We start from the raw sequence: 25,994 nt of genomic DNA, 5'->3' as shown, positions 1-25,994 counted from the left end.
GGAGCCTGCCTGCAAGTGCACAAAAGCTGCCTGGCAATGCCAAGTGTTGACTGGGAGGAGGGAGCGTGCCTCCGGGTGGGTGATGGCCTGGGGGCTCTGTTCAAGAGCTCCATGTTTTCATTCACTGAAGGTCAAGCACCCTGAGCAGTGAGTTGAAGGCCTCATCCCACTGCTCTGTCACAACAATGGGGGAAAAAAGCTGAAAAAGCAGCACCCTGGCACTGCAGCACCCTGGTCCCTGAGGAGGCACGGGTCGCTGCTGGGACACTGGCAGCCAGAGTGCCTGTGGATAATGACAGTTCTACTTCACCATAAAGTCACTGGGAGAGTGCAAGATTCTCCCACATGAGCAGTTTATTCCTAAATACTGGGGAAACACCCCCTGACAGGATGGTGGAACCATCCTAAGGCAGCTCTGCTGACAAAACATTTTGTACAGGAGGAACCTTCGGGCAGAACCCTAGAGTGAAATAAAGACATGGAGGGAGCTTTTTCATTCTAACATAGAATAAATGCTTTTATTGCACTGTTAGAAAACTCTGCATAGTCCCAAAAAACAGGATCTCCTTCCACTGACTCAGAACTTTTGGCTTACAACTGCTGCAGCTCAAACGCAAGCTCAGGGCAACAACAAAAAGAAATGCCAACAGGGCGCTTCGTTAACAGAGTCAACACAAATACCCAACACAATGGGCTGATCTGAGCCCTCACAGCTGTCACTGACACTAATACAGCCCTGACACACCACCCAAGGGGAGAAGGAAGTTTGCCTTCTGGACGGGAGGGGAATATCCTTTGAGGTGATGTGATTGCCCCGAGCCAGTCAGCTTGTGCCAGGCACAAACCCACAGTCCCATTCTGGCTCCTCGCTGCCAGGATTTGCCTGTGCCTCTCCGAGGAAGGCTCCTGTGTGTTTTCTGGTGCCAGTTGGAATACAAAAGGCAAAAGCCTGCTTGACTTGAGCAGAACACGCAGCTGCGTGCATGACTACCCATGCGACAGAGCGGGAGCCACTGCTCCTCACTGCCTCCTCCTCACTCAGCCCAGGCTCCTGCAAGCAGGAGTCTGGCTGGATTGGAACATGCAACCTCTGGCAGTGACCATTCAGGGAGCTGTGAAAGCACCTGACAGCCCAGCCACAGTGTGCAGTGCTGAGCAGGGTTGGGCTCCTGTGCCATCATGGGCCTAGGGGCTGCATCTAGAAGGTTGCTGGGACAGAAGAACCTCTGGAGCCTGGTTGGGCCCCGTGGTGCCGCCGGGGCCTGCACCTTGCACTATAACAGTGGTTAAGTCCTTCGTGTTACTGCCTCAGAAGTGCAATACTGCTTTTTATCCGCTCATATTTACAAAGAACACAGCTTGGAATCCAAACCGCTCCCTCTCCTCCCCCACTCCAGCACTACCCGAGGGAGGCCCCGGGCAGGCTGGCAGCGTGGCACTGCAGCACGATGAGCAGCCCGTGGGCTATTTCACGGTCACGGTTGAGGCCCCGTGAATGGACTCCATCACGGCCGCGAAGCGGCTGCATAGGTCGTAAGGGGAATTGGGTCGGATCTTCGGGGGCTCCTTCAGCACAATGACCTCAGTGGAGCCGTCGAGGAGCCGGGGCAGCAGCTCGCCCAGCTTCATCTGCAGCTTTGCTGTCAAGGGGAAGAGGAGGAAACAGTCAGTGGCAGCAGATGGCAGAGGGCTCCAGGCCCCAAGTTAAGGAGCTGTGATGCCTTTTGCAGACTCCTCTCCCTGTGCTGAGAGCTGCCCAGCCCATCACCAGGGACGAGCAGTGGCTGCTGACGCAGAGGAGGCCTCGCACCAGCTGCCGCCTGGCTCGTGTCCTGCCCGCCGAGCCAGGGCTCTGTGAGGGAAGCTCCACTGCCACCTGGCTGCCTGAGGACAGGGCCACGTCCCACTGAGACACGGGGCTTTCCCAGGAAAGGCGCTGCTCTATGAGCTGCCAGGTCGAGAGTAACTGCATGCTTCAGGGTGACACTCAAATATTGACTGTGCAACTGAGGGGAATGGAGCCTTCACAGCCTATACCCCCTCAGACAGGGCAGTTCAGCCCATGCTGAGCTGGTACCGTCCACTCCTGGTGAAGGTCTGTGCCTGGATGCCACCGGAGTGCACGATACAGCACAGCCACTGCGGGGTGAAGAAGAGCAGGCAACACCTGAGCCTCACACGACCCGGGAGGGGTGAGCACTCAACTTCTGGTTCTTTAAAACCTTCTGTGCAAACAAAGGCTGTCACATCCAGCCCAGGAACTGGGATAAATTTATCCAATATTAATTTTTACAACAGTATTTTGAGAATAAACCTCTATGTTTTTGCATAATTTTCTTTCATCAAGTTTACCCTCTGTTAGTGATAAAAACTCTGCAGGGACTCCCCAGACATTCATGCACAGAACAAGGCAAGTCAGGACCGATTTGTCTGAAGAGAAATGACCTGAGGGGAGTCACAGCAGCCCAACTCCAGAAGGAAATACACAGCACGAACAGCTGCCCAGAACCAACATTCAACTCTACAATGACAAACTCCTCCTCAGAAGGCAGAGATACCCTCAATCTGCTCCCCCGTTCCATCTTCCATAACCTTGGCCTCTGATAACACCACTCCTCCCTCCTGAAGAGGAGCATACCACGCCACCAAGCATGTCTGCATTCACCTGTCATCCCTGGGTACCTCCAGTCAGGGAGAAACCCTAACAGAAGCCTCTCAAGGGAACTCTAAGCCATTCTTGGGACATCAGCTGTCCCATTTCAGGGATGAGGGACCCTTCTGCAGCTTGTTTTAGTGCAAAACAATGATTTCTTCTGTAACAGAATTTAATGGGTGATTCAAATGCATTTCTCCTCCCACATTAGAAGGGCCCTGATGTGCTGAAGTGCAGACACCAGGAATTTAATTTTAAATGGTCCTTTAATTCTTTCCCAGTTCAGATCCAGACACTACCCTGCCCATGAACAGCAGCCATTTCCTACCGTCCATGTCTTCTCGTCCCAAATAGGAGCACCAGCGGTTTCTCATGACCTCAATGGCATCCAGGTCCTCTTTGGAGATCTCAAAGTTGTTCATGAGATGCATGCAGGGGATGATCAGCTCGTTCAAGATGTTCACACCCTCTGACACATGAGCTTCTTCACAGCTGACAAAAAGAGAAGCTGCCACCTCGTTCAGCTTCTGGGGGTGGAAGGAGAATTGGGGACAGACTTGTGAAGAGCAAGCATGGACCATGGATAACCATCCAGGAAAGGCCCAGCTTGGGCCCTGCACCAGCAGCCGTGCAGAGAACAAGGACTAACAGCACCAGGTTCTGGTGGGACAGCCACTTTCAGTCATGGGAAACACACCACAGAAAACAAACTTGTAAATATATACATTCATACACATACATGCAATTTGCTGTATCTGTATACAGAGAGCATACAGCTTATTTACAATTCTGGTTTTAAGATGGCAAGATCCAGATCTGCCTTCACCTGGATTCCCTGAAACTTATGTGGCATGTTCTTTAATTGAATTATGATTATTATTAGCTTTCCATATTGCTGCTGGTACTCAGCAAGGGGCAAAATCACAGCAATAGATGCAAGAAAACCAGTTACACTGGTCTTGGCTACCAAGGCACCCTGGCTGCTCCCTCCCCTCCTTTCCAAAAGTGAGTGCTGAGCTCCTCAATACAAACCAGGAGACACTTCCTTCTGTACAAGGCGATCAGTGACTCGCTCACGCCTCGGTTGGTTCCCTTCAGCAGCAGTTTGGTGTTGCTTTGGTAGGCGTAGACCAGGTAGGTGAGTGACTCCTGATACCTGGAAGAAGAGGGTCAGCTCTGCAGGCCTCGGGCTCTGTGAGGGCCATGACTACAGCCATTCCCTTGGCTCAGCTCAGGAAACCTTTCCTGCTGGGCCTGGCTGGAATAGCATCAGGCCGGATGGGAAAAGCTGTATTTCCTTGCCAAAGCACAAATGAACAGATGCCCCATGTCAAGCCATTCCTGCTCCTTTTTGCCCAGAATGCCAAACAACTGTCTGGGCAGAGACCCTTAAAACCAAGTTCACGTGCAACGTGTTTGTTTGTGTTCATTTTCTGTACTGCTTCAGGAACTGCACTATGAGAGGACACCCCAAGAAGGGCAGAAGGTTGTGTTTTTTGAGTCCCTCACACATTTCAAGCTTCAGGTGAGAAAACAGAAATGCTGACAGGGATTAGGTCAATTCGGGGGAGCTCTAAGCTGCTCTTGTCGTGCCTCATGTCAATTTGTCCACCTGAATTTGGTGGCTTGTTACTGTGAACCACCTCGGAATTCAATTCTGTTTCCATCCAGGAATAATTTCTGAAAGCCTGCACCATTTATGGAAAATACAGGTTCTAGAATGGTAAGGAGAAAACCAAGGCCCTTTGAGTCTAGAGGACTCCAAAGTGTGCGTTTACACAAAACAAAACATCCCATTTTGAGACAGTTTCATTTTAATACAGGAGTCCAAGGCGAAATATCCCAAAGTGATGGCAATCATTCCCACAAACCCATCTCTGGAAAACAGAATACTAAGCTCTACTTCCCAAAGGGAAGTTTTCCTTAGGGGAAACTCTCAGAAACTGTCAGGCAGCAAGCCAGCAGCTCAGCCTCATATTTTTTGAGCTGCTAACCAAGCTCGACTGTGGATTTAAGAACAGCTACTAGCAGGTCAGAAAAGCACCCACTGACCTCAAACACAGGCTACTGTGGTTCAGAAAGAAGAATTTTTGTCAAAGTGGCTTTTATTTTTAGCTACAGCTTATCTTGCCCAAATACAATTAGAGGAACTTACTTTCTATTCTGGTAGAGTTCCAACCCCGTCAGCAGGTAAATGGACACCTTGCGAAAAAGGCTGTAGTCTTCGTGCCATCTCTGTGAGGAGCAGCAGAGAAGCAGAGCATCAGCTTCATCTGGAACACTCACATGCATAGTTTGGGGTCCCCGATTTTACCCTTTGAAGCGTTTAAATGTCTCTCGTAAGTGACACATAAATGAATTTAGCCAACTGCAGACACTCCTCCAAGCTCAGATTCCCAGTGTATTCCTTCTCCCTCAACACCCTCCTGCAGACACCCGCTGCTAACAGGCATGCAACGACCACTGTGTTGGCCACACAGCTCCACGCCGTGCTCCCCATTTCCCAGTTTGGACAGAGCCAGCTAGGACAGTGTGAAGGATCAGAAGCAGCTTTCTGGTCCCTTACCTTGTACTCCTCCATGTCAACATCGTCAGGACCGATTTCACTCAGCTTTGCCCGTGCCACCTTCATGATGCTGATGGACCTGTTCCACATGATCCGAAAAGACAAAAAATCAGAACAGTGGCCCCGGCCACATCCAAGTGGGAAAAGCCTACCCTGGAATCCCAGGCACTCACCGTTCATCATAGCTGAGGTTTTTGTCTGCAAACTGCTCAAGGAGGGTCCGTTCCACCACCTGCTGTGGAGCATTGTTCTGCAGGAAGTAAATGAGCACGTGCTGCAACCGGGCATCGTTCTGGGGGGTTGGGGTCTCTTTGGAAAGCAGGTACAGGCGGGAGTACTCCTCATGGAATGCCTGCCAATGGAACATATGTACTGACAGATCCACCCATCTGCCCATGGGAATGCCACAGCAGCCAACAGGAGCTCAAACCTGTCCTGTTTGATGGGACTCCTGTGGTGACACGGAGCCTCCCCTGCTGGTGATATTCCAGTGGTGAATGGAAGCCCACCAACACCTCAACTCTAAACCAATGGCCCTCACAGCCAGGCAAACCCCACGTGTGAAGTGTGAGCTTCCAAATGTGCCAGAGTGTCTAAATGCGTTTGAGGGAGGGGGTACAGCTGCCTTAGACAGATTTGGCAACCCTCCTACAAGTGCTCAGGCTGCAAAAATCGACTGGAACACACTTGTACCTGCAGGAGGTGCAAGAGTATCTTGTGATTTATAGATTAGCAGCACAGATGATTCTTTCCATGTGGTATTTTTAGTTAAATCTACCTGCCTGTAAAATCTTAACACCAGCTTCAGCATTCAGCACTGGTTATGCTTTCAAGCCCCTGTTCACACAGATATTTCTTGAGGACATCTTTGACAACAGAGGTCACAGTAAGCAAGTATGTTCAGGACCAAAAACCCCAAATTTTACAGTACTAAAAGAATAAGCAGAATGAAAAGAGAAGTTGCTGTCTGTCTTGGGAGAAGGGTGTTCTCTTACAAGCTCTAAAAATTGTTTTGAGCTCATGGTTATGTCATCACAGTAAGAGAGAAGGAACTGAAATGCAGGGCAAGGGCCATTAGCTGAAGAAAAACTGCACAAATCGCTCCCTTTACATTCCTGATCTGTCAATATGGCACATATTCTCTATTCTGGGAAAACAGATATCCATACTATTGGATTTAGCAAACAAATCAATACCTTAACAAGCCCTGCTTCAGACCCATCACGATCAAAGGTCTGGCGGGCTTTTGCAATAGCCAGGATGACACCTTGCATGGCTGGACTCAGCATCACCTACCACGAAAGCAGGAGAACAGACACAAACAGGAACAAGGAAAACAGTAACGGACAGGGAAAGAAGAGATGGCATAGTGAAGAACGGAAGAAACTTTCACAAGGTAAGGTTTAAAGGAAATTGCATGAGTACAGGTGTGATAACTGTGTGAACTGCAGCTGTGAGTTACTTGCATGCTACTGACTCTATCCATCACATGCACTTTACATGCAGGGCTTTTTTTAGGGATTTAAGATCTCAAGGCTGGTCACTCCAAACCCTTGAATTTTTAAATTCAACAAGTGAGAAAGTAAAGCATGCTGGCCATGTCCCCACCATGTCCCACTTGATCTTCCTAAGACACGTAAAATGAATGCAGAACCTGTGGTGCAGCAGTTCCTTGAGTCAACCTCACACAAGTGCATCTCAAACCTACTCAAGGAGTGACAGCCCCAGTGTTTGTGTGAAATCCAACTTGTGAAAGTGAGAGAACTTCCAAAACACTGCTTGAGCATGTATGAGAGTGGTTAAAGCCAGACCCCAAAAAATCAGCGGGCAGGGTATGTAAATTATGCTGTTGGGATTAAGGTCTTTGACTAGGGACAAAACAGTAACTGAAGCCAGCAAAGAGAGTTGTAAAGAAATTAACATAGGTAGGATCAATTTTGATACAGTCCTGCCAGAAAGAGGACTTACAACCAACATGCAGATCGACAAATCGAGTGCTCTTACAGAGCTGCTTTTCTGATGGCATTTAAAAATGGAGTTATGGAATGATGTGGTCTGTCCCCCTTCCCTTCCACACTAGGAAAACTAACTTAGTACAGGGCATTGTTCCTATGACAGACACTTATCACACCCATCCTTAGCCCAGCTCAAAGCCAGCTAAATACAAAGCTACAGGCTAACAAGCAGCAGTAATTAACCCTTGCACTGGGATCTGTACCTCCTCATTATATCCATCTGCATCGGATCTAACGGGAATCTTCCCCACACTGGGGATTTCCACTTCAGAGACCTGTGAGCTAGTTTGGGCAGCAGCCTCTGCTTCCTGAGTGTCCTGGGGCTGCTCTGCCTGAACTGTGGGGGATGCTTCTCCCGGAGGAGCCTTCAGTGGCTCTACCTCCTTGCGCTGTGGCCAAGAAGAAAAAGAAGAGAGTAAGAAAATCCAAAGCAAAATACAGGAAAGCCAAAGGGGACTGAGCTAAACATGGCACAGCTACAGAACTTCACAGAAATGGGAAAAGCAAGGGTCTATCAAGAAGAATAACATGGAGACAAGAAGGGGTAGGTTCTAGGGCCAAGGCTCAGCTCCTACCTCGCACAGAGCTGCCTCGACACCGTTCTTCTCGTAGGCATCGGCAGTGTTGGCAATGGCCTTGGCAGTCTGCTCCTTGGCAATCCTGGCATGCTCTGAGGACAGGGAGCGCACGCTCTGCTCACAGACTGACGATTGCTCTGTCAGGACAGCGTGGTACTAGTCAGCAAGAGCTGCAAGATTTTTTCTCTCTTGTTCGTAAACGTTTTGCAGCTTGTCCATGCAGTTTTACACAGCTGCTGCCTTGTACTGGTTGTGCACAGCCTGGTTTTTGGTAGCAGGGGGGCCACAGTAGTGGTTTCTGTGAAAAGCTGCTAGAAGCTATCACCATGTTCAGCAGAGCCAGTCCCTGAAGATGGACATGCTGCTGGCCAAAACTGGGCCAATGAGAGAGGTTGGTAATGCCTCTGTGATGACGTATTTAAGAAGAAAATCAAAACAAAGTCAAACAGTTTTTTCTAGCCAGAGAAGAGGAGGAGGTGGGAACATGTGAGGGAAAACAACATGGAGACACCAACATCATTGGAGAAGGAGGGGGAGGAGGTGCTCCAGGTGCCGGAGCCAAGATTCCTCTGCAGGCCGTGGTGATGCAGCTGTGCCCCTGCAGCCCCTGGGGATCCATGGGGATGCAGAGAGCCACCCGCAGCCCCTGGGGATCCACGGGGGATGCAGAGATCCACCCGCAGCCCCTGGGGATCCACGGGGGATGCAGAGATCCACCCGCAGCCCTGGGGATCCACGGGGGATGCAGAGATCCACCCACAGTCCCTGGGGATCCATGGGGGATGCAGAGAGCCACCTGCAGCCCCTGGGGGAGGTGCCCACGCCGGAGCTGGTGGATGCCCTGGAGGAGGCTGTGATCCAGTGGGAGACGTGGTGGAGAGAGGGGGCCCTGCTCCCAGGCTGGAGCAGCCCATCCTTGGAATGCTGCACCCCGTGGAAAGAGAGACCCACAGTGCAGCAGTTTTGGGGGGCTGTGTGCCCATGGGAGGGGCTCACGCTGCAGCAGGTTTGGCAGGACTGCTGCTCATGAGAGTGGACCCACGTCGGAGAGGTTCATGGAGAACTGTCTCCCGTGGGAGGGATCCCATGGCTTCACAGGGGAAGGACTCCTCTCCTGGAGCACCAGAAGGAAATCTTGATGATGACCTGACCAAAACTCCCATGCCCTGTCTCCCTGCACTGTTGGGGGGAAGGAGGGAGGGGGTAGGGGTAAAAAAGTATTTTTAAGGGCTTATTTTACTTCTCCTTATCTTCCTCTGATTCTGTTAGTGATAAATTCACTTTGCAACCTTAAGTTGAACCTCTTTTGCCCTTGAAGTGTTTTCCCTTCATTAATTTTTTCTCTCTCCTCTGCCCAGCTGTGGCAGGGGAGGGTGAGCAAGCAACTCTCGTGGGTGCCTGGCGTTGGGCCAGCGTCAAACCACAAGATGCTTTCATCCCCGAGGTGAAGGCACTTCACGCGAGCGTGCGCGTACCCCTTTCCAGCAGGAATGGTGTACATCATTAGGGATGGCCAAGTAATGTTTCCCACTCTGGAGAACAGCACTTGCCCACTCAGTATTTATGAGAAAAAGCTGGAAATGAACTGATATTAGCCCATGATTATTAAGTGAATGGGAAACAGCATTTCTGGGGACAAGCCTGGAAGGATGCACGTGCAAAACCAGCAGAAATCTTTTGTACTGTCAGGGCAGAGCCTCTGGCAGCTGCCTTTGCTGCTTCATTCACGCCTGCTCCTGCATTCATTCAAACACATTTGTGCAAGGCTTCAACGCAGTGGTAATGGTGACCAGCTGGCTGTTCCTGGTTCAAACATGGTTTGCAAATTCAGAGTGGGATTACCTGGTCCTGACTCAGAGGAGAGGTCCTGCAATTCAGAAGTAGGCGAAGGCTCCATCTGAGGAATCTTACAAGATTGCTCCTCCTCCCACTCCTCTGCCTCCTGCTCCAGGCGCCAGTTGTCCTCCTGGATGTAGTGTCTCAGTTCTGGGGACAAAGCTTCCACTTCCTTCTGGAACTGTCTAGCCTCTGGGCCCTCATCTTCGTCTGGAGAAAATGCAAGACTGGCATAAGGAAACACATTGTGGCAGGGCACCACCCTTAGGGACTAAGCACACACACAGCATCATGGGCAGCCACAAGCAAATTGGCTGAGGGATAAATGGGGAAAGAAGGCCAACTTTCTACTAGCTTTGTAATTTAAGGTAATCCCGAAGCAAAGGTGCAAAAATAAAAACAAATCTACAGAGTTTTCTAAAGCAAACCCCAGTTTTGTTCTACCACTGGACAGCATTTACACAGAACAATTCCAGAACCAGCGCCTGCTGATGCAGGTCAGACACATCCTGATCCAAGGCCTCCAGTTGTACAGGGAACAGCACTGAACTGCAAACAGCTGGAAAGTTCATAGCTCAGCCAGAGATGTCACACCTTCATCACTGTACACCAGGTAAAGGTAAGGTCAGCATGGGTTCCATAGCATGAGTGTCATGCTGACATTTGTTAGTGCCTTTTAGATCTACTTCAGTATTCACTTTTAAAATAGCACAAAACCCAAGCAGCATCAGCTTTAAACAAGTCCTAAAATTTATCAAAAGCAAATGGCAACTTTCTACAGCAGATATTTTCATGCACCCATTGCAAAATGCTTAAAAAAACAACAAAAATTGCATTAAACAGGAGAAAAAAAACCTACCCCATGGGTTCATTTCAGAACTGTCATAAGAAAACAAAGAACAACCTCCACATCCTCATCAGCTACATTTAGCAATGAACAGAAGACAGCTCTCCATTGTTTCTTTCTATTTATTACATCAAAATGAGCCACGTGTGAAATTACTGGGTTCTTGTACAGCTGCTTGCCATGTCTAGAGCCATGTGCACAGCAATTTCTCCACAAAACTATTTATACACTGGCACTGCAAACACACTTGTATGTCTGAGCCACTCAGATACGGATACCTCTCAGGGAAAGGCTGCACAAAAAAGCCCATTTGGATTCAGTGTAACAGAATCACCAAAGACCAAGCAAATGAGTCAGGACGTGTGATAAAAATGGGAGACATAAAGTAGGAGGCATTTCACATGCCCTTAGGAAACAAATGCTGCCATATGTCTTGGTTTGAAAGACAGGTGTCTGCTAAGGAAGGCAGGAGCCTCCCTGGGAATGGAAAATGTAACCCCTTTCCCTCTGAGTTATTATAACTGGGGCTTTCAGATACAAGAAATAGGAATAACAGTTCCTTATATATATATATATATATATATACACACACACCACCGCAAACAAGCAGCAATAACTCTGGCAGTAACAGCAAACAATCCCAAACCCCGTCCCAGCCTTCTCGGCTGTCGGGCCCTTTCCCCTCGGGTGCAGTTCCGCTCGCAGCCGGCAGGGGCGCTGGCGGCTCCCGGTGAGCAGGGCAGGTGCGATGGTTCCCCCGCGGCTGCAGGGGGCGCTCCGGAGCGAGCTCGGGGAGCACGCGGCACTGGCGGCCTGGGATCCCGGGAAGGGATGGAACAAAGGCTTCACAAACCCCTGGGCAGCCGATCCCGGGATCCCGGGAAGGGATGGAACAAAGGCTTCACAAACCCCTGGGCAGCCGATCCCGGGATCCCGGGAAGGGATGGAACAAAGGCTTCACAAACCCCTGGGCAGCCGATCCCGGGATCCCGGGAAGGGAAGGAACAAAGGCTTCACAAACCCCTGGGCAGCTGATCCCGGGATCCCGGGAAGGGAAGGAACAAAGGAGCTTCACAAACCCCTGGGCAGCCGATCCCGGGAAGGGATGGAACAAAAGCTTCACAAACCCCTGGGCAGCTGATCCCAGTGTCTGGCCGGACCCTCGGGAACAGCAGGCTGGAACAGCAGGGATGAGCACAAATCCCGGGTGGCAGATGAGATGTATCAAACTCCAGAGCTGCAGCGGGAACCCCGGGAGGTCTCGGCAGGCAGGGCATGCGGAGCTACAGAATAGCGAAGGCTCGGAGCAGTGGCAAAGGAACGGCGGGGCAGGGTAGCGGCGGCCCAGCTCCGAGCGTGGTAGGGAAAGGTGGGCTCAGGAGCCCGGGGTTTTCCTCTGAGGCACCCAAGCAGATGGTGAAAAGTCCCTCTTTTAGTGAGGTAGGGTTTTAATAAGCTCCCAGTGCAACAACTGCTCCCCCGAGCAGGGCTCCACGCACAGTGGAAGAAAGGCAGCAGAAGACAGAACCCCGCAGTGGTGACGAATTCTCCCCACAGCAACCACGGCCTCTCTCCCCCGCTCCACCCGTGCACACTGAGAGAACAAGAGAGCCAGGGGCTGCACCCAACCCCTTTTTCCAAGTCCAAATCTCTTGGCATCTCTGCCCTACACGAGAAAAACCCAGGTAAAAGAGAGTAGCCAGCTGCATCCCTCCCCTGAGCTGTGGCCATGTCTTTTGTCTCTCTTACATATCCAGTTGTTATTGTCTCCTAGCAACACATATGGGGGAAAATTCCTTAAGAGAAAAAAAACCAAAAGGAGAACTCCTAAAACCCCAACACCATATAAACACTACAAAGAGTCAAAATTAAGAACTCCAGCACTAGATGCATGTTAAATGTGGCAAAAGGGCAGTGTGAGTCTGTACACACATAAGGTGCTGCTTCCAATCTCACCTGGATGGCAGTTTTCAGCCCTATCAGGGATTTAGAAACGAATTGAGCATGAAGCAGATTATTTCAAATCCTATCTGGGGTGAAGTTTTGTGCTTTGTCAAAAGACAGCTGTGCTGGGGAAGCCGAGAAACATAATGATCATGCAGGCCAGAGAGACACACCAGCACACAAACATCTCATTAACCAGCAGTTGTGGCTCTGTACCTGCACCAACATGGGACACCTGTTCACTGATGTACATCAGGCAGTAGGCACTGGCACTCCTCAAGCCTCCAAATGACTCTCGCTCCAGCTCTTCCCACGATGACTCTGTCACCCAGATGTCATTGTATTTGAGCCACCTTTTCCGAGGCTGGTCATATATGAAGGCCCAGTAGTGCCCAGCATTTGCTTGCCCTTCATGGACCAGGACTGCATGCAAACGATAGGGAACCTGCAAAGTGACATGGACATCATTCAGATATGCAGTTAGGGACTGATTCTGCCTGATCTCTGTACACAAACAGCAGGAGTGTTTGTAGGTGTAGCATGGCACAAGAGTTGATCAATTTGATAAATTTCTTACTATGTGAAAACTGACTTTTAGGGAAAGAAGAAACAAGATTTTTGTAAGTAAATCTTTCTCTGCTTCATCACCGGAAATTTAAAGATACAGTGAAGAGGGCAATTCAAACCAACATCTACAAACGAAAATGAGGATCAGCAGTATTAGTTTAATATTCATGTACTGAAGCTTCATTTCCTACCTGTTGGAGGAGAGGGTCACAGTACATTTGTTCGATGGACAGGTTGATTCTGGCAATAGACTCCTTCAGATCTGCCAAAAACATCATCAGTGAGAGAAATACATAAAAATTAATGACTACTCATCAGGCTATGCTAGCCCCTTTCACTTCAAAGAGTTTGAAGCCATGCAGAGACTATCAGATAGACTCAACATCAGAGCTCAGACAGGGACAAAATTATTTGTAGTTCAGGCTGTATCCTGCAAAGCTACAGAGGGGAAACCAGGCTGGCATTCAGGAGGAAAATCACTACAAATGCATTTGGGGCCAACCTTGCACGTCTTGTTCGATCTCGTTTCTCCATCGCTGCAGACATGTCTGAACCAGCTTCATCTCTTCCTCGGAGACCACGTGAGGAGCTGGACGTTCAGACAGTTCTGCTGGTGAAACAGGAGGCTGGAGCTCCATACTGGAGTTCTGCTGCAGCAAAGAATTTGCCACAAGGAAAGCCTCATCTTCAGTCCCAATATCGGTCCTCTCTTGTATGCTGTGGAGAAAAATCCCAGAGTAGCGGGCAGGTTTTTTAATATTTCTCTAGTTTTTCTTTTTTTGGAAAAGAACATGAAATAAACCAAACAAAAATTATTCCAGAGCTGGAGCAGGATTTCTTTCCAGAGTGGTATAAAATGTAGAGAGAACAAGTACACTGAAAGGTGCTTCTGCCTTCACAGAACAAACGAAAATATAGGAAAAATACTAGGGAAAATTCTTATAGAACTCTCCAAGCACAGATCCACAATGAGCAATTCTAAAAATTCCTTCCATTACTACTAAGAAACGTGTGTATTTACTCAGCTTAATTTAGAGTGTTAAACCAACCATGCTGTCCAGGGTTATAATAATCCAATATTGCTGTAATTTACTGGTCAATGAAGCAAAAGAATGAGCAGCCAAACCAAAAAGAGCACGTCATTTAGTTCTTAACTGCTGCTTAGGCAAGGAATATAGGTATGCTTTTGGACAAGGAGAAAGAACAGACCAAGATGCAGTGCTCTATTTACATCAACAGAACCAAATGACCAGCAAAGCAGTGACCCACTACTTGCACAAGCATTTGCACATTACAGCATCGTGTTCACCAGTGCCCAGATAAATAACCCGCTTTTGGAATGCCACCCAGGACCATTTAGTTGGGAGTGTTCTCCTGTGAATCCTTTTTATTTCTGCTTACTGACCCATTTGGCTGTGAAAGCACGTCCAAAACATGAGGCTTGGCTGGGGAGTGCGGTAGTGTTGTTTGAGAGCTCTGAGCAGAGGAAACAGCCACAGCTGGCTTCGTAACAATGAACTCGAGCACGTACTGCAGCATGTCAGGTAGTGGAAAGCGGGCTGGGCCAGAGCCATATTCCATGTACCTACGGAAAAATGCAAGGTGTTGTACGAATGAAGGAATGAGATGGGTTAAACTTCATGGGAAAAGAGAAGAACAACTTTTTCTGTAATGTACTACTGGGCTTCCTCACCTCCACTGCCAGTGCAGCTGACAGTGTCAACTGTGCTCTTTAAAGAATTTATTTCTGTAACAGTATCAGTAAAATTTAGAAACCATCCGAAGAGACAGGTTTGGTTTTTGAAAATACACTTCCTCCCTCCACATGTTTCAGAACAAACATGTTGCTGTTTGTCCTTCCCCTACAAGTTTCTCTGCTATTGGAAAGCACATTTCAAAGGAAACACTTGCAATATTCCAGAGGGCATAAAAATAAAGCGAGCTGACTACTCACCTTTCCAGTTTCTGCTGCAGAGTCACCATTTTCTCCTTCAATCTCTTCATTTCCTCTCTTTTCATCTGAATAAGATCTTTATTGCAGTAGAGGTACCTAAACAAAAATACAGAGCCCTGTTTGCCAGGTGAGATTTGTTTACTTCTAACATCCACAATCTTCTGTAAATATTTTAGAATCTTTCCTTGCTCACCCAAACAACCTTTTTAATTTCTTTATTTATAACAAAGCAATAGCTTTAAACATACCGTACAACAGGATAACTCACCTGTCCATATATATAGTCTGGGGAAACTCTAGCTTGGTGTGAATTTTCTCTGGCTGTCCTAGTGACTGATTGAACTTAAATCGGGAGAGTTCAAAGGTCAGAACTGGCGGCAGTTTTGTAAACCAGCGCTGTAACAAAAGCAGAAATGCCCCCAAAGGGACTTGTTTTAAGATGACTGCTAATGGCACATTTTAGACTGATCCTATATGATTTCAGACTGATTTAAGTCTCTGTCTTTAAGCACTGAATCAGGTTTTGTTTGCAGAATGACTAGTCAGAAAGCCAAATTTTACAAGTTAAAAATGTGTGCTTCCATTTTACATTTTTGCTGTGAAAAAGCCTCATGATTGCTCTCAGAGTTACTTGTCATTGCCTGATGCATCCAGCTTGATGGATTATTAACAAGTCCAGCACTGAATTTCACAAATTAGCAGAGGCTACACACAATCTGCACATCATCTAAGAGCCCCCAAGAGAGCTCTTTTCTGAGGCAGACCACATGCAGTGATGAACAAACCAGGAGTCCTCTTGCAGCACCAGATTCCTCATCCTCTCTCAGTCTATTTACAAACCATTTGATTTAGGGGATTCAGAGAAGACCTCCACTTTCTGTAGCTTCATACACTGTTTCAAAGAACCATGCTGAAAGAAAAATTCTCAGTTGGATTTACACTTCCTCTCACTCTTCCTGGATTCACAAAGACTTCCAGCATCCACTGCCAGAAACTTCCTTCACCTATCTTAGCTTGGCACTACCCACTTCATGCTCCCCTCTGGATTCAGGATGAGCACACTAAGCTAATTTTTCTTTGTGGGATTCATGTCAGATGTGCTGCGACAACAAACCTCCCCCACACCAGAGCTTTCTAAGAAGCAGCCCATAACCACAAAGACAGAACAATTTATGCTCCTGTAGTCTGGGAGAAGCTCCTGTTAATCCCACTGTTGCTTTGTCTTTCAGCACACTTGCCTAGGTGCTCAAAAGACAAAATCACCTTATACCCTATGTCCCCTATCATGCCACCCTTTACCCACCACATCCTAGGAAGTGAAACTAAGATGCTCAATTTTCCCAGTAAGGCTTCTCAGAAATTAAGCCAGAGCCTTTTCCTCCTATCTGTGCACAGAAAAGAATTAAACTAGCTCCATGAGTGGTCAAATTTCCCATAATTTTGGGAGAAGAATTTTGAGGAACTGAAAAGCTTGGATTGAAATGAACCTGCCTGATGAGCTCCAATGTACCTTTGTCTCCAGTGCCAGCCAACACCAGCTTCACCCACATCCCCTGTAAATGCACCTAAACTGCTTCAGGCAGAAACCAGGAAAACCCAGAACAAACATTTGAGTCCAGAGTCAGAACAGGGCTCCCCTGCCCAATACCTCGTTTCTCCTTTGCTAGTTTAAACCACAGCAACACAATTTTCAGACATTCTCATAGAACTGAAATACTCTTCCCTACCCCACCTACACCAGATACTTTTGCCAATGTTGTTTCCCAGCCTTTGTCCAAGCTAACTTTTGCTGCACTTACACACAGAGGATGCTGAATGCAATGGTGCTTCTTCACCTTGCTGCAACTAAGTTTTTTATGACTGGTTTGTGATTAGTGAGATAAAAACAAAACAAAACAAAACAAAACAAAAAATCACAGTCAGAAAATAAGAGTGAAAGCAAGAAGAAAAACTCCAAACCATACACAATATAATAGGGAGAAAGAGACAAATTCCAAATGGCATACCATGGAGTTAAGCACTGTACTTTTACCCTCCGAAAATATGGAGGCAGTAGGTCTCCCCCTATTCAGGTACAGGTAGGCTTCAACAGAAAGAGAGAGACTTGACCACACTTGACTCAGACACAGACGTTGACCTTTGCAATTTAAAATAAAGTCTTTGAACTGGTTACATAGGACAACACATCTTTATAAATCAGCAAAGACTTAAGTGTCTCACCACCTAGCACTAACAGACATTTACATGAGATTCCAGGTATCCAGAAAATGTTTTGTGTTCAATTCTTAGAGAACACTCACAAGTTGACATTTAAAGTTATCAGAATACATGACACACCCCTGCACTCTGTGTGTTGCACTTTTCTGCAGCAGGCAACCAAAGGCTCAACAAAAAAGGTCAAACTAACCTCCTGTCCATACTTCACTGACTGAGATGTTGTTGCCTCATCCATCTCTCCCTCCACCATGGCTCCTTCCAAGCACTCATTCAAGTTCTCGTAACCATTTACCTGAAGGGGATACTGACCAAAGGTCTCAATCTTGGAAAAAGTGTTGCCTGGATGATGGAAACCATACAGAAACCATGAGCTAACTCAAGAGAACAAAAAATTCTGGTTAACTCTGAAACACTCAAAGGAGTTAAAAAGTTGAATCTACCAAAGCCTTAACTCACCCTCATGGACACCCTCAGTCAGGAAAGTCCCGTAGAAGAGCTGCACCATTGGGTTTTCGGATTTGTCCCCAGGGCTCCTGTTTCAGAGAGCAAAAGCACACTTTCATTTGCAGCTAGAGGTTGCAAAAAAACCCCAAGTTGTAATCTAAGCCTCTGCTTGGGAGCCTACAGGCAAAAGTACAGTTTTCTACTCAAGCACTAAATAAAGAGGAAGCTTCTCATTAATTTTCATGTTCCAAAGCACATTATAACACTTACACCAACAAGAGCGGAAAAAAAAGTTAAGGTGCCAGCTTCTGAAAGGAAGTTTCAAACACCCAGAGCTTTTCTGTTCACCAGGGCTGCTGAGCTCCCCTCAAAAGCCAATTTACTCTGCAGGCCACATTGGCACTGAGTGAAGTCCCACACTCACCAACAGGAGACGCAGACACAACGCTTCAAGCTTACAGAGCCTCATCCACAGGAAACAAAGAACACTCATTTGCTCAAAATTTTCACATAAAGTCCTCTCATTTATTAAAACTCTCCTTAGGTCAAACTCCCGAGATCACACAGAACTCACGTGGCATTCACAGTGAGCTGGAACGCGTCCTCCAGCCAGTCCAGTAGTTTATGTGTAAACTCACTCACGTCTTGCTAGAAGAGAGATGAAAGTGGAGAGTCAATTGTGACATCCACCAGAAAGTGTTCCCCCGGTCTGCTGGTGCCACAGACCCACTGAACACAACCTGACTGGTACTGCTGTACCCACTCAGCCGAACTACGTGTGAGACTGAAGTGCTGTGCTGATTTAGACTGATAATGAACACCGCTCATCTGAACACTAGATCAGAGGAAATTATCATGATTGCTACCCAACTATGCAGATGGCACTGGGTAGTGCCATGCTATGCTGGCTGGTTAATTAGCACGCACGTACATTCTGCTCTAATGACACAGGGACAGCTGCTTGTCGGCTGACAAACATGGGAAAAGGCCTCTGAAAGTACCAGCAGGATGAGGCAAAATGGGGTCGCTGTGGCTGTGACTGCTGGTTTGAAGAGAGCAAAAGGCTTTTAAATGTGGTTTTACCTGTGGTTGTTCAGGGGATCTAAACACATCCCTCAAGAGTTCCAGTGCTGCAGAAGGGTCTACGAACTTACGCCACGTCCCCAGCATTAATGCAAACAGGCACTGAAGTTCTTGCATGAACGCAATATTTCTTTTTCCCTGCATTGCAAAAAAGAAGAAAAGTCAAAGCCTTCCTGCAGCTCTAAAAAGCAGCATCTTAAAACTTAGTGCTACTGAACACCATGTGCACATATCATAAAACGTACCCAACGAGCTGCGCACTGGCTCAAATACCAGTTCTTCTACCGTGCATGCAAACCAACAAGTAATCTGGAGCTGCCAAAGAAGTTTTATGGGAAAAACATCTCCACGCACAGCGGTTAAAGTCTCTAGAGGACAGGGGTACAAGAAGCAGCTCTTTTTTTTCTCCTATCCTGATTCTGTCTTTGAGAATTTCCCAAAATTGTCTTTAATGCAGCCAGATGATTTTAAAGCCACAGGTCTCAGATGGCCCCAAATTAAATCTGGTTAGAGGAAGAGCAGAATGCTACACCACAAAAGAAGGAAACTTGACAGTGTTACTGAATCAAAACTTACAGTGTGACGACAACTTTCAAGCACATTCTGTGGCAGGGAGTACCCAAGGACCAGCCTCCGGAATTCTGGCAACTGAAACAGAGACTGAAAGGAGAGGAGAGGTAAAGCTCAGTCAGCACCTGCAAGGATTGGACTCACTACAATTTGATGCCCTGTTGTCACTCTCTGACTTGACAGGTTTATTTTGCAAACTTTACATTCCCAGTGGTCCTGTGTTACTGAACGCATGTTTACAATGTGAGCAGCCCCTGTGCTGGACCAGCACAGAATCAGACTCATAGAATTAACTAGTCTGGAAAAGACCTTTAAGATCATCAGCATGTTTGTACCCACCCAAGGACAAAATCTCATCCTGTCATTTCTAGGATAGATATAAACCTTTTCGGAAAGACCATTCTATTCTGCACAGGCAGGCTCAGAAAAGCATCCAGGAACAAGCCATGGTGAGAAAAACCCATTTGCAGCTTTCTTACTTCCTCTCAGAGCTGAAGACAAATGATAACATCTCTCTGCTGATGTGAAATGGTTAGGAGAGACAAATCTGCTCAGTTCCACTTACTGTTGTCTCTTCTTTAGGTCATTACTAATAATATATGCTACCTAGTTGTTTATTTGTCCAAGCATCTATGCCAGTGTATTCCATTAACTGAAATACGATACACCGTGTGTTATCAAGCCAACAATAACTGCTGTAAAATTAAATTATCAGTTCACTTTGCCAGGCAAGCTTCTATCATTTCAGTAGGCACTTGGCCATTGCTGCACAACTCCCTGTGTACATACACACAGATTCTCTGTATCTGTAGCTATTTTTAAGCAAAGCCTATTTAACTGCTCTTTGGCTGTTTCTGTACAGGCCCAGAACACATCACAGTGACATCACATAAACCCAGAAGTTTTTGTTTGAGCAGGGTCATATTCACTCATCTGCATACAATGACTCCCTCACAAAACTGCTGCATGTCTACTTCTGACTGAGAAACACTGACTCCAAGACCACAGCAAGTCTGTATCAGAAAAAGAGAACTTTCTTACAGGTTACCTGTATAACAGCACTAAACCAACACGTGTTTCCAATATTTTTCATTCCAACAGGCCAGTCACCCACTCTTCTCCAGTCATTCTGCTTGGGGCTCTCTACCCACAGAGAGAGCGTTTCACAGCGTTTCCTTTTGGAGCGGTATTTGTTTTCAGCGGAATGGGTGTCCTGTGGTCTGTCATGAGAGAGAAACACTGTGCTGTAAAACACCTGCCAAAGATTGCCTAAAGCTGCAGGAATCAAACTCCCCTCCGGCCAATAGGTGTCCACCAGGCAGGTGATCCGTGTTAGTTCTGCAGTTACCAGCTTCAGAACCCACTTATGATACCTGGGAAAACCAAAGTGGGGGGCCATTTATGGCCTCACTGACCTTTCAGCTGCATCCCTTTCTGCAGCTGGAGCTTTTGGTGACTCCAGTGATCTGACAGTGTTGGCTGTGCGGAGGTTGTCTTGGTTGTGAGGGGCAGGTGCAGCACTAACATCTGGAAGTGGAGGCAGCATTCTGATCAGTTTTCCACCAGCAGCAGCAAACATTCTCTTTGAAAGGAATTTCTAGGAAACATCACACTCCACAAATACAGCTCTTCAATCAATACAAGCAACATTTTCTAGCTCAGGTTTTAAACAGAAATCCCTGTTTCAGATCATGCCAGGCAACCTAAGAGTTACTGAGTGAGCTGGATGAGGAGAACAGAGCAGAGCATGCAGCTGGGCACTACCCAGATTTCCTTACAGCCAAATTCAGAGCTTAAGGAAACAATTCAAAGCTCTTGAAAGAACAAAACAGGATCATCAGCTTTTTAACTGTGATATGTCACCTCCAAACATTATTAAAACACTACTAGGTGATCAGTACTGGCAAAATCTGCACCAGAACAGAAGCTGCAGGGATGTACTGCTAGCAGAAGCAGGGAGGATGGATACTCCCCCTTTGAGCTCACACAAACACATGAAGCTTAGGGGTGAGCAGAAGTGAAGGACTTACCCTGTGGGAGTTGTTTGCCCACTGCGCTCCCTTCCCAGGCGGATGGCTCTGCAGCGGCTGGGTCCTGCACTGGCTCCGGAGCAGCGTCCTCCGTCAGGAAGGTGACTGCTTCCATGAAGTCTCCATCAGCAGCCTGGCAGAATGATAGGGGAAAAGTGAGGAGCAGAACAGCAAAGGATTTACCCTTTGCCTCTCATGCATCCAGGCTGATCCTGGATCGCTCTCACAGGCCACACATGGACCATTCTAACAAGGACCAGCTCATCATCAGCTGACAAACACACCAGCGAACACCTGTGTGCTATGTTGGGCAGGGGCCTGAACTTGCCTGACTTTTTGGACAAAATCAGAGCTCTCTTTCCCCAGAACAATGGCAATATACACAAACCTTTAGAGCGGCAAGCAGGAATGCTGAATCCTGAATTCCTGTGATCTCTTTCATTTGGTTTAAGAGCACCTGGCAATCCTATGTGCAATAAATAAAGAAAGCTCACGTGAAAAGGTGACCAGGATGGACATTAAGCTGTTTCTGCAAGGCTTGCTGAGGGCTCAGTGGAGCACTGCTTCTTTCCTTCCCTTCTGCTGACAGACTGACACACAAGCCCAGTCACACTTGCTTGATGCAAATACCAACATCAACTTGAACACTGCACTCAGGTTTTTTCCCTGCTAAATTCACAGACTAACATTCAACCCCTTGTATCCTCAGGAGAATGCAGGCAGGCCCGGGAGGACAGGCTACCCCTGCTGTTGGCTGTGCAGCACCTGTGGTGGGAAGGGGCTTCCCCACCCCCCGAGGCAGTGGCATGTGCAGCTGGACATATAAGGCGGCCGCCTGCTCCCAGGGCACTGGCAGGAGCTATTTTCAGCGTTGTGGCACATGCCATTTGTGCATGTCACTTCTCACTGACAATGAGGTGTCAGAGCAAGGGCCCAGGAGCCTGTTGTTACTCCTCCTTCCCACTCCACACAAAGCACTTGAGGTTTGGCGATACACTCACTGCTCAAGGCCCCAAGCTACGGTTCACAACTTTTGGCCAGTTCTGCCACTTAAAACACATGATTACAAAAATTCTCCTTACCAGACTTATAAAATCTTTGCAGCCTAGGCTTACCACAGGTTAGTCACTGCACTTGGCAAGCACAAATAACCTCAGTCAATGACTACCAGGAGAGGCAGCTCTCCACAAGGAGCCTCCTGGCGCTGGAGGTCCCACCACCCCTGTTCATGGTTGCAGTTCAGCTGATGCTGCTGCCAATGGCCCAGTCTAGGTGACAACTGAGATGCAGCTCCATAATGCCAGCATTGAATGCGGTATGGGAAGGACGTTACCACAGGAACAACGGCTGGGTCTGTGTTGTGTATCCTGATTTACAGAGGCTGTCTAGGATCCTGCTGTCAGCACAGCCTGACCAATCCCAGTTCCTTAAGATCACACTTTTAATTAATCTTGAACCAGCAAAGCTGCAGGCAAATAAACTCTAGTTTCTACTTACTCTCACCATTAAGAAAAAATGTAAGATGCTTCCAGGCCCCTGGAGCACAAGTTTCACTCAGTGAGTAATGAGTCAACTACTTTTTTGAGCCCCCCACATATACTGGTGATGGATGCTACTCCACACACAAAGACAGCACGCATCCATGTCAGCTGTTAAAACAAAAAACCTCCTAGATTATTTTTGGTGGGAATTCTCTCATCATGTTATTCAAGTTATTCATGGTGGTCCCATTTGAAATACTACTTTTACTCAACTTTTACAAGAAAGAGTACATACGTGTGTGCAAACCCCCTCAACTCATCCCACACACTCTTTTTATCCTGAGAAAAGCCAAGACGCACTGGAACACCTCAGCAGCCCCAGGAGGAGCTGCCCAATGAGGAGCCAAGGCTGAGAGGCTCAGGGTGGGTATACTCTCACAAAGGCAAACTGCTTAAATCATGTTGCTAATTTTGCTGCCTTAGCGCGTGCCGTGCATGTCGGCTGACCCCACCTTACGCCGCAGGGCGGATTTTTCCAGTGGAGAAAAAAAACCCCAAACACCCTTGCTAATACACTGCACTATAATAATGAGATCTGAGGCAGGACAGGGCATGATTTTCTGGGGTTTTTCTGTTACAGCAGAGAACTCACAAAGGCTGCTGTAAGCATAAAAGCCAATTATGGATCCTCTGCTCTAAGTTACCATTTAATCTTTCAATGATTTCTGCATGCTTTTATTCAGCCTTTGAGAAAAGGTTTGTGCTAACAGCAGAGAGCTTATCCCATACCACTTTTGAGAGGCTCATGGCTGCCTGGCAGCCCACAAAAGCCACCAGGAACCACACTCTCTGCAACCAATTTGTTAAGATTTTGGGGGGTGCATGTGGTTTTGTTGCCATAACTAGTCTGGTTATTGCTTTCTGAGGTTACGCACCATGGGGCTATAAAACAAGCTCTGTAGCTGGTAATTAACACCAGTGTACTGCTGCTGCTAACACACCCTGCACTTGCAAGCCCAAACTGAACCAAGGCCCTACCTGCTGGAAAAATAACAACCCAAACCCAAATCCTATTAGTATTAAATTACAGCAATAGGAGATGAGTACAAAACCAAAAGGCTGAGAGGAAGTAGGGTACTAGAGATTAAAATTACAAGGTCAGCCAGGAATGATGGAACAGAAAGGTTTTGCTGCTTTCCCTGCTCCGAGGTGACTCACTGCCCTCAAAAGTTTGTTTTGATGAGAAACTGTGAACAGGGAAGGGACCAAATGCAGTGCAGGAGTTCAAGGGTGTTCCAGAAATAACTGGACACAAGGAGAAGGAAGGTGGCACAGAAGAGGCACACAGAGCCTTGGCCTTCAGCCTCTGCACCTCAGCCATGCTTTTTATCGTGGGGGAAACTGGATATGGAGGGGGCTGGAAACCCACAGGCAGCAGCAGGAACAAAGCCCACGTTCCTGGCCAAGGCTTTCACAAACCAATATCCATCACGAGAAGAAGAGCAGGCAGCAACTTCATCCTGCATTAAGATGCACACAGTAGGCACTGTCTGGTCACCACCCCCACACGGCCGGGGCACGGTTGCTGCACTAATGTCACTTCTAACGCACAACCAAAAGGCTGATACCCTCATCCCATCCCGCCCTGTAACTCTGACCTCTCTGAAACGCATCTCTTGGGTCCTAAGAGCACAGAGATGCTACAGAACAGTGTAGACCCCTGTGTCAGTTCGGGATGGTCTGGGCTGCAGTCCCCTGAGCACTGACACAGGCTCGCGTCCGGGTCCCTTCAGAGACAATTTACGCAGAGCCCTGAAGTTTGGGAGGAACAGTTTTCGTTAACTTGCCCCAGGAGATGCTGCTCAGCGGCAGGGAGGGAACACGCGTTTCTGGCCCCTGCAGAGGAGCAGGCGGGTGTCTGAGCGCCCGCCCGAGCCCTTTTCCGTGGTACCGGCGCATCGCGCGCGTCACCGCGCGGAGCCCGTTATTCCCAACGAAACACGCGCGGACGGCACCGCGGCCCGACGGGACGGGGCACCCGGAGCGCGCAGAGCGGGGAAGCGCTGCGGACCGGTCCCGAGCGGCAGACTCGGGGCGCAGCGGGGCCGCCGCGGCGGGAGGCTCGGTCCGGCGGCAGCCCCGGCCCCGCGCGGGGGTCACCGCCCGCCACCCTCCTCCCCGCTCCGCGGTCTCGCCCTGCCGCTCCTCTCGCCCCCCCGCCCCCCAACATACCCTGCCAGCCCGCGGTCTCATCCCGCCGCCCCCGCCGGCCCCGCGGTCTCACCTCGCCGCCGCCGCCCCGGGCCCACAGCTCGGCCGTCATAAGGCCGCCGGCAGCGGCGCCGTCGCCGCACAGCGCGCACGCGCGGCCACTCCGGTTCCGGGCGCGCCGCCCCCGCCGGGGTCGCGTCCAGCCGTGCCTGGCCGTGGGTCCGGCCGTGCTCATCTCTGTGTCTGTCTGTCCGGCCGTGGGTCCGGCCGTGCTCATCTCTGTGTCTGTCTGTCCGGCCGTGCTCAGCTCTGTGTCTGTCTGTCCGGCCGTGGGTCCGGCCGTGCTCATCTCTGTGTCTGTCGGTCCGGCCGTGGGTCCGGCCGTGCTCATCTCTGTGTCTGTCTGTCCGGCCGTGGGTCCGGCCGTGCTCATCTCTGTGTCTGTCTGTCCGGCCGTGGGTCCGGCCGTGCTCAGCTCTGTGTCTGTCGGTCCGGCCGTGAGTCCGGCCGTGCTCATCTCTGTGTCTGTGTGTCCGGCCGTGGGTCCGGCAGTGCTCCCCCCGAGAAGCCCTCGAGCATCGCCCTGGCCGCCGAGCCCGTTCTCCCCCGTCCCCACCCCAGCAGCCGGGAACACCGGCCCCAGCCGGCGCTCTGCCCCGGCCGCGCCCCTCTAGACTGATAAAAGTGAATTATTTTCTTTTCATTACAACCATAACAACCCCCTCCGCCCCCCCCTTTTTTTTTTTTAAACCCTGTTTTGGTCCAAGCTGCGGCTGACACGTGTCCGCCTGTGCTGGCCCGAGGCTGCCAGGGCGGGAAGCTGCGAGCAGGGCGGCGAATGGAGGATGCACGAGGGGACTGGGATGCTCCAGGGGTGGATGCGCCCCAGGGGAAAATCGCGAGGAAAAGGTTCAAAACAACCGAGGGGCCGGCACCTGCTTCCTGTTCCATCCAAACCCACACTTTGCCGGGCCTTGATAAATAAGCAGGAGATAGGC

The 25,994-nt window shown here is 48.8% G+C and overlaps 1 protein-coding gene across 4 annotated transcripts; it reads right to left on the bottom strand.

Annotated features, from left to right (window-relative positions):
- Positions 1-489: 489 nt before the first annotated feature.
- On the bottom strand, positions 490-25,136 carry USP28 (ubiquitin specific peptidase 28). 4 transcript variants are annotated; one of them, XM_082297054.1, is made up of 26 exons: positions 25,070-25,136; positions 21,693-21,770; positions 21,305-21,437; positions 20,690-20,801; positions 20,323-20,494; positions 19,281-19,364; positions 18,705-18,842; positions 18,196-18,269; positions 17,634-17,710; positions 17,368-17,516; positions 15,229-15,356; positions 14,961-15,056; positions 14,412-14,591; positions 13,509-13,723; positions 13,198-13,268; positions 12,656-12,884; positions 9,655-9,858; positions 7,810-7,949; positions 7,438-7,623; positions 6,416-6,511; positions 5,393-5,571; positions 5,220-5,298; positions 4,809-4,888; positions 3,686-3,809; positions 2,982-3,180; positions 490-1,640 (listed from the first exon to the last, which is right to left on the bottom strand). In XM_082297054.1, the coding sequence occupies exons 1-26, from the start codon at positions 25,106-25,108 to the stop codon at positions 1,465-1,467; spliced, it is 3,438 nt and encodes a 1,145-aa protein (XP_082153180.1). In that variant the 5' UTR covers positions 25,109-25,136; the 3' UTR covers positions 490-1,464. The 4 variants fall into 4 exon arrangements, with proteins under 4 accessions (XP_082153180.1, XP_082153181.1, XP_082153183.1 ...); XM_082297055.1 differs by having other exon boundaries at positions 25,018-25,111; XM_082297057.1 differs by lacking the exon at positions 21,693-21,770 and having other exon boundaries at positions 25,018-25,133.
- Between the last annotated feature and the right edge of the window lie 858 nt (positions 25,137-25,994).

This window comes from Coloeus monedula (genome assembly GCF_965178545.1).
Source record: "Coloeus monedula genome assembly, chromosome: 25".
Classification (NCBI taxonomy): domain Eukaryota; kingdom Metazoa; phylum Chordata; class Aves; order Passeriformes; family Corvidae; genus Coloeus; species Coloeus monedula.
Note: the sequence above shows the minus strand (reverse complement) of the source record. Positions and strands in the feature narration are given on the sequence as shown.

Excerpts from the sequence above, each read along its gene's own strand:
- USP28 (XM_082297054.1), bottom strand. The coding sequence starts at position 25,108 with ATGACGGCCGAGCTGTGGGCCCGGGGCGGCGGCGGCGAG. Across the intron at positions 21,771-25,069 it reads CCCGGGGCGGCGGCGGCGAG|GATTGCCAGGTGCTCTTAAA; the intron begins GTGAGACCGCGG and ends TATTGCACATAG. Across the intron at positions 21,438-21,692 it reads TCCTGCTTGCCGCTCTAAAG|GCTGCTGATGGAGACTTCAT; the intron begins GTTTGTGTATAT and ends TCATTCTGCCAG.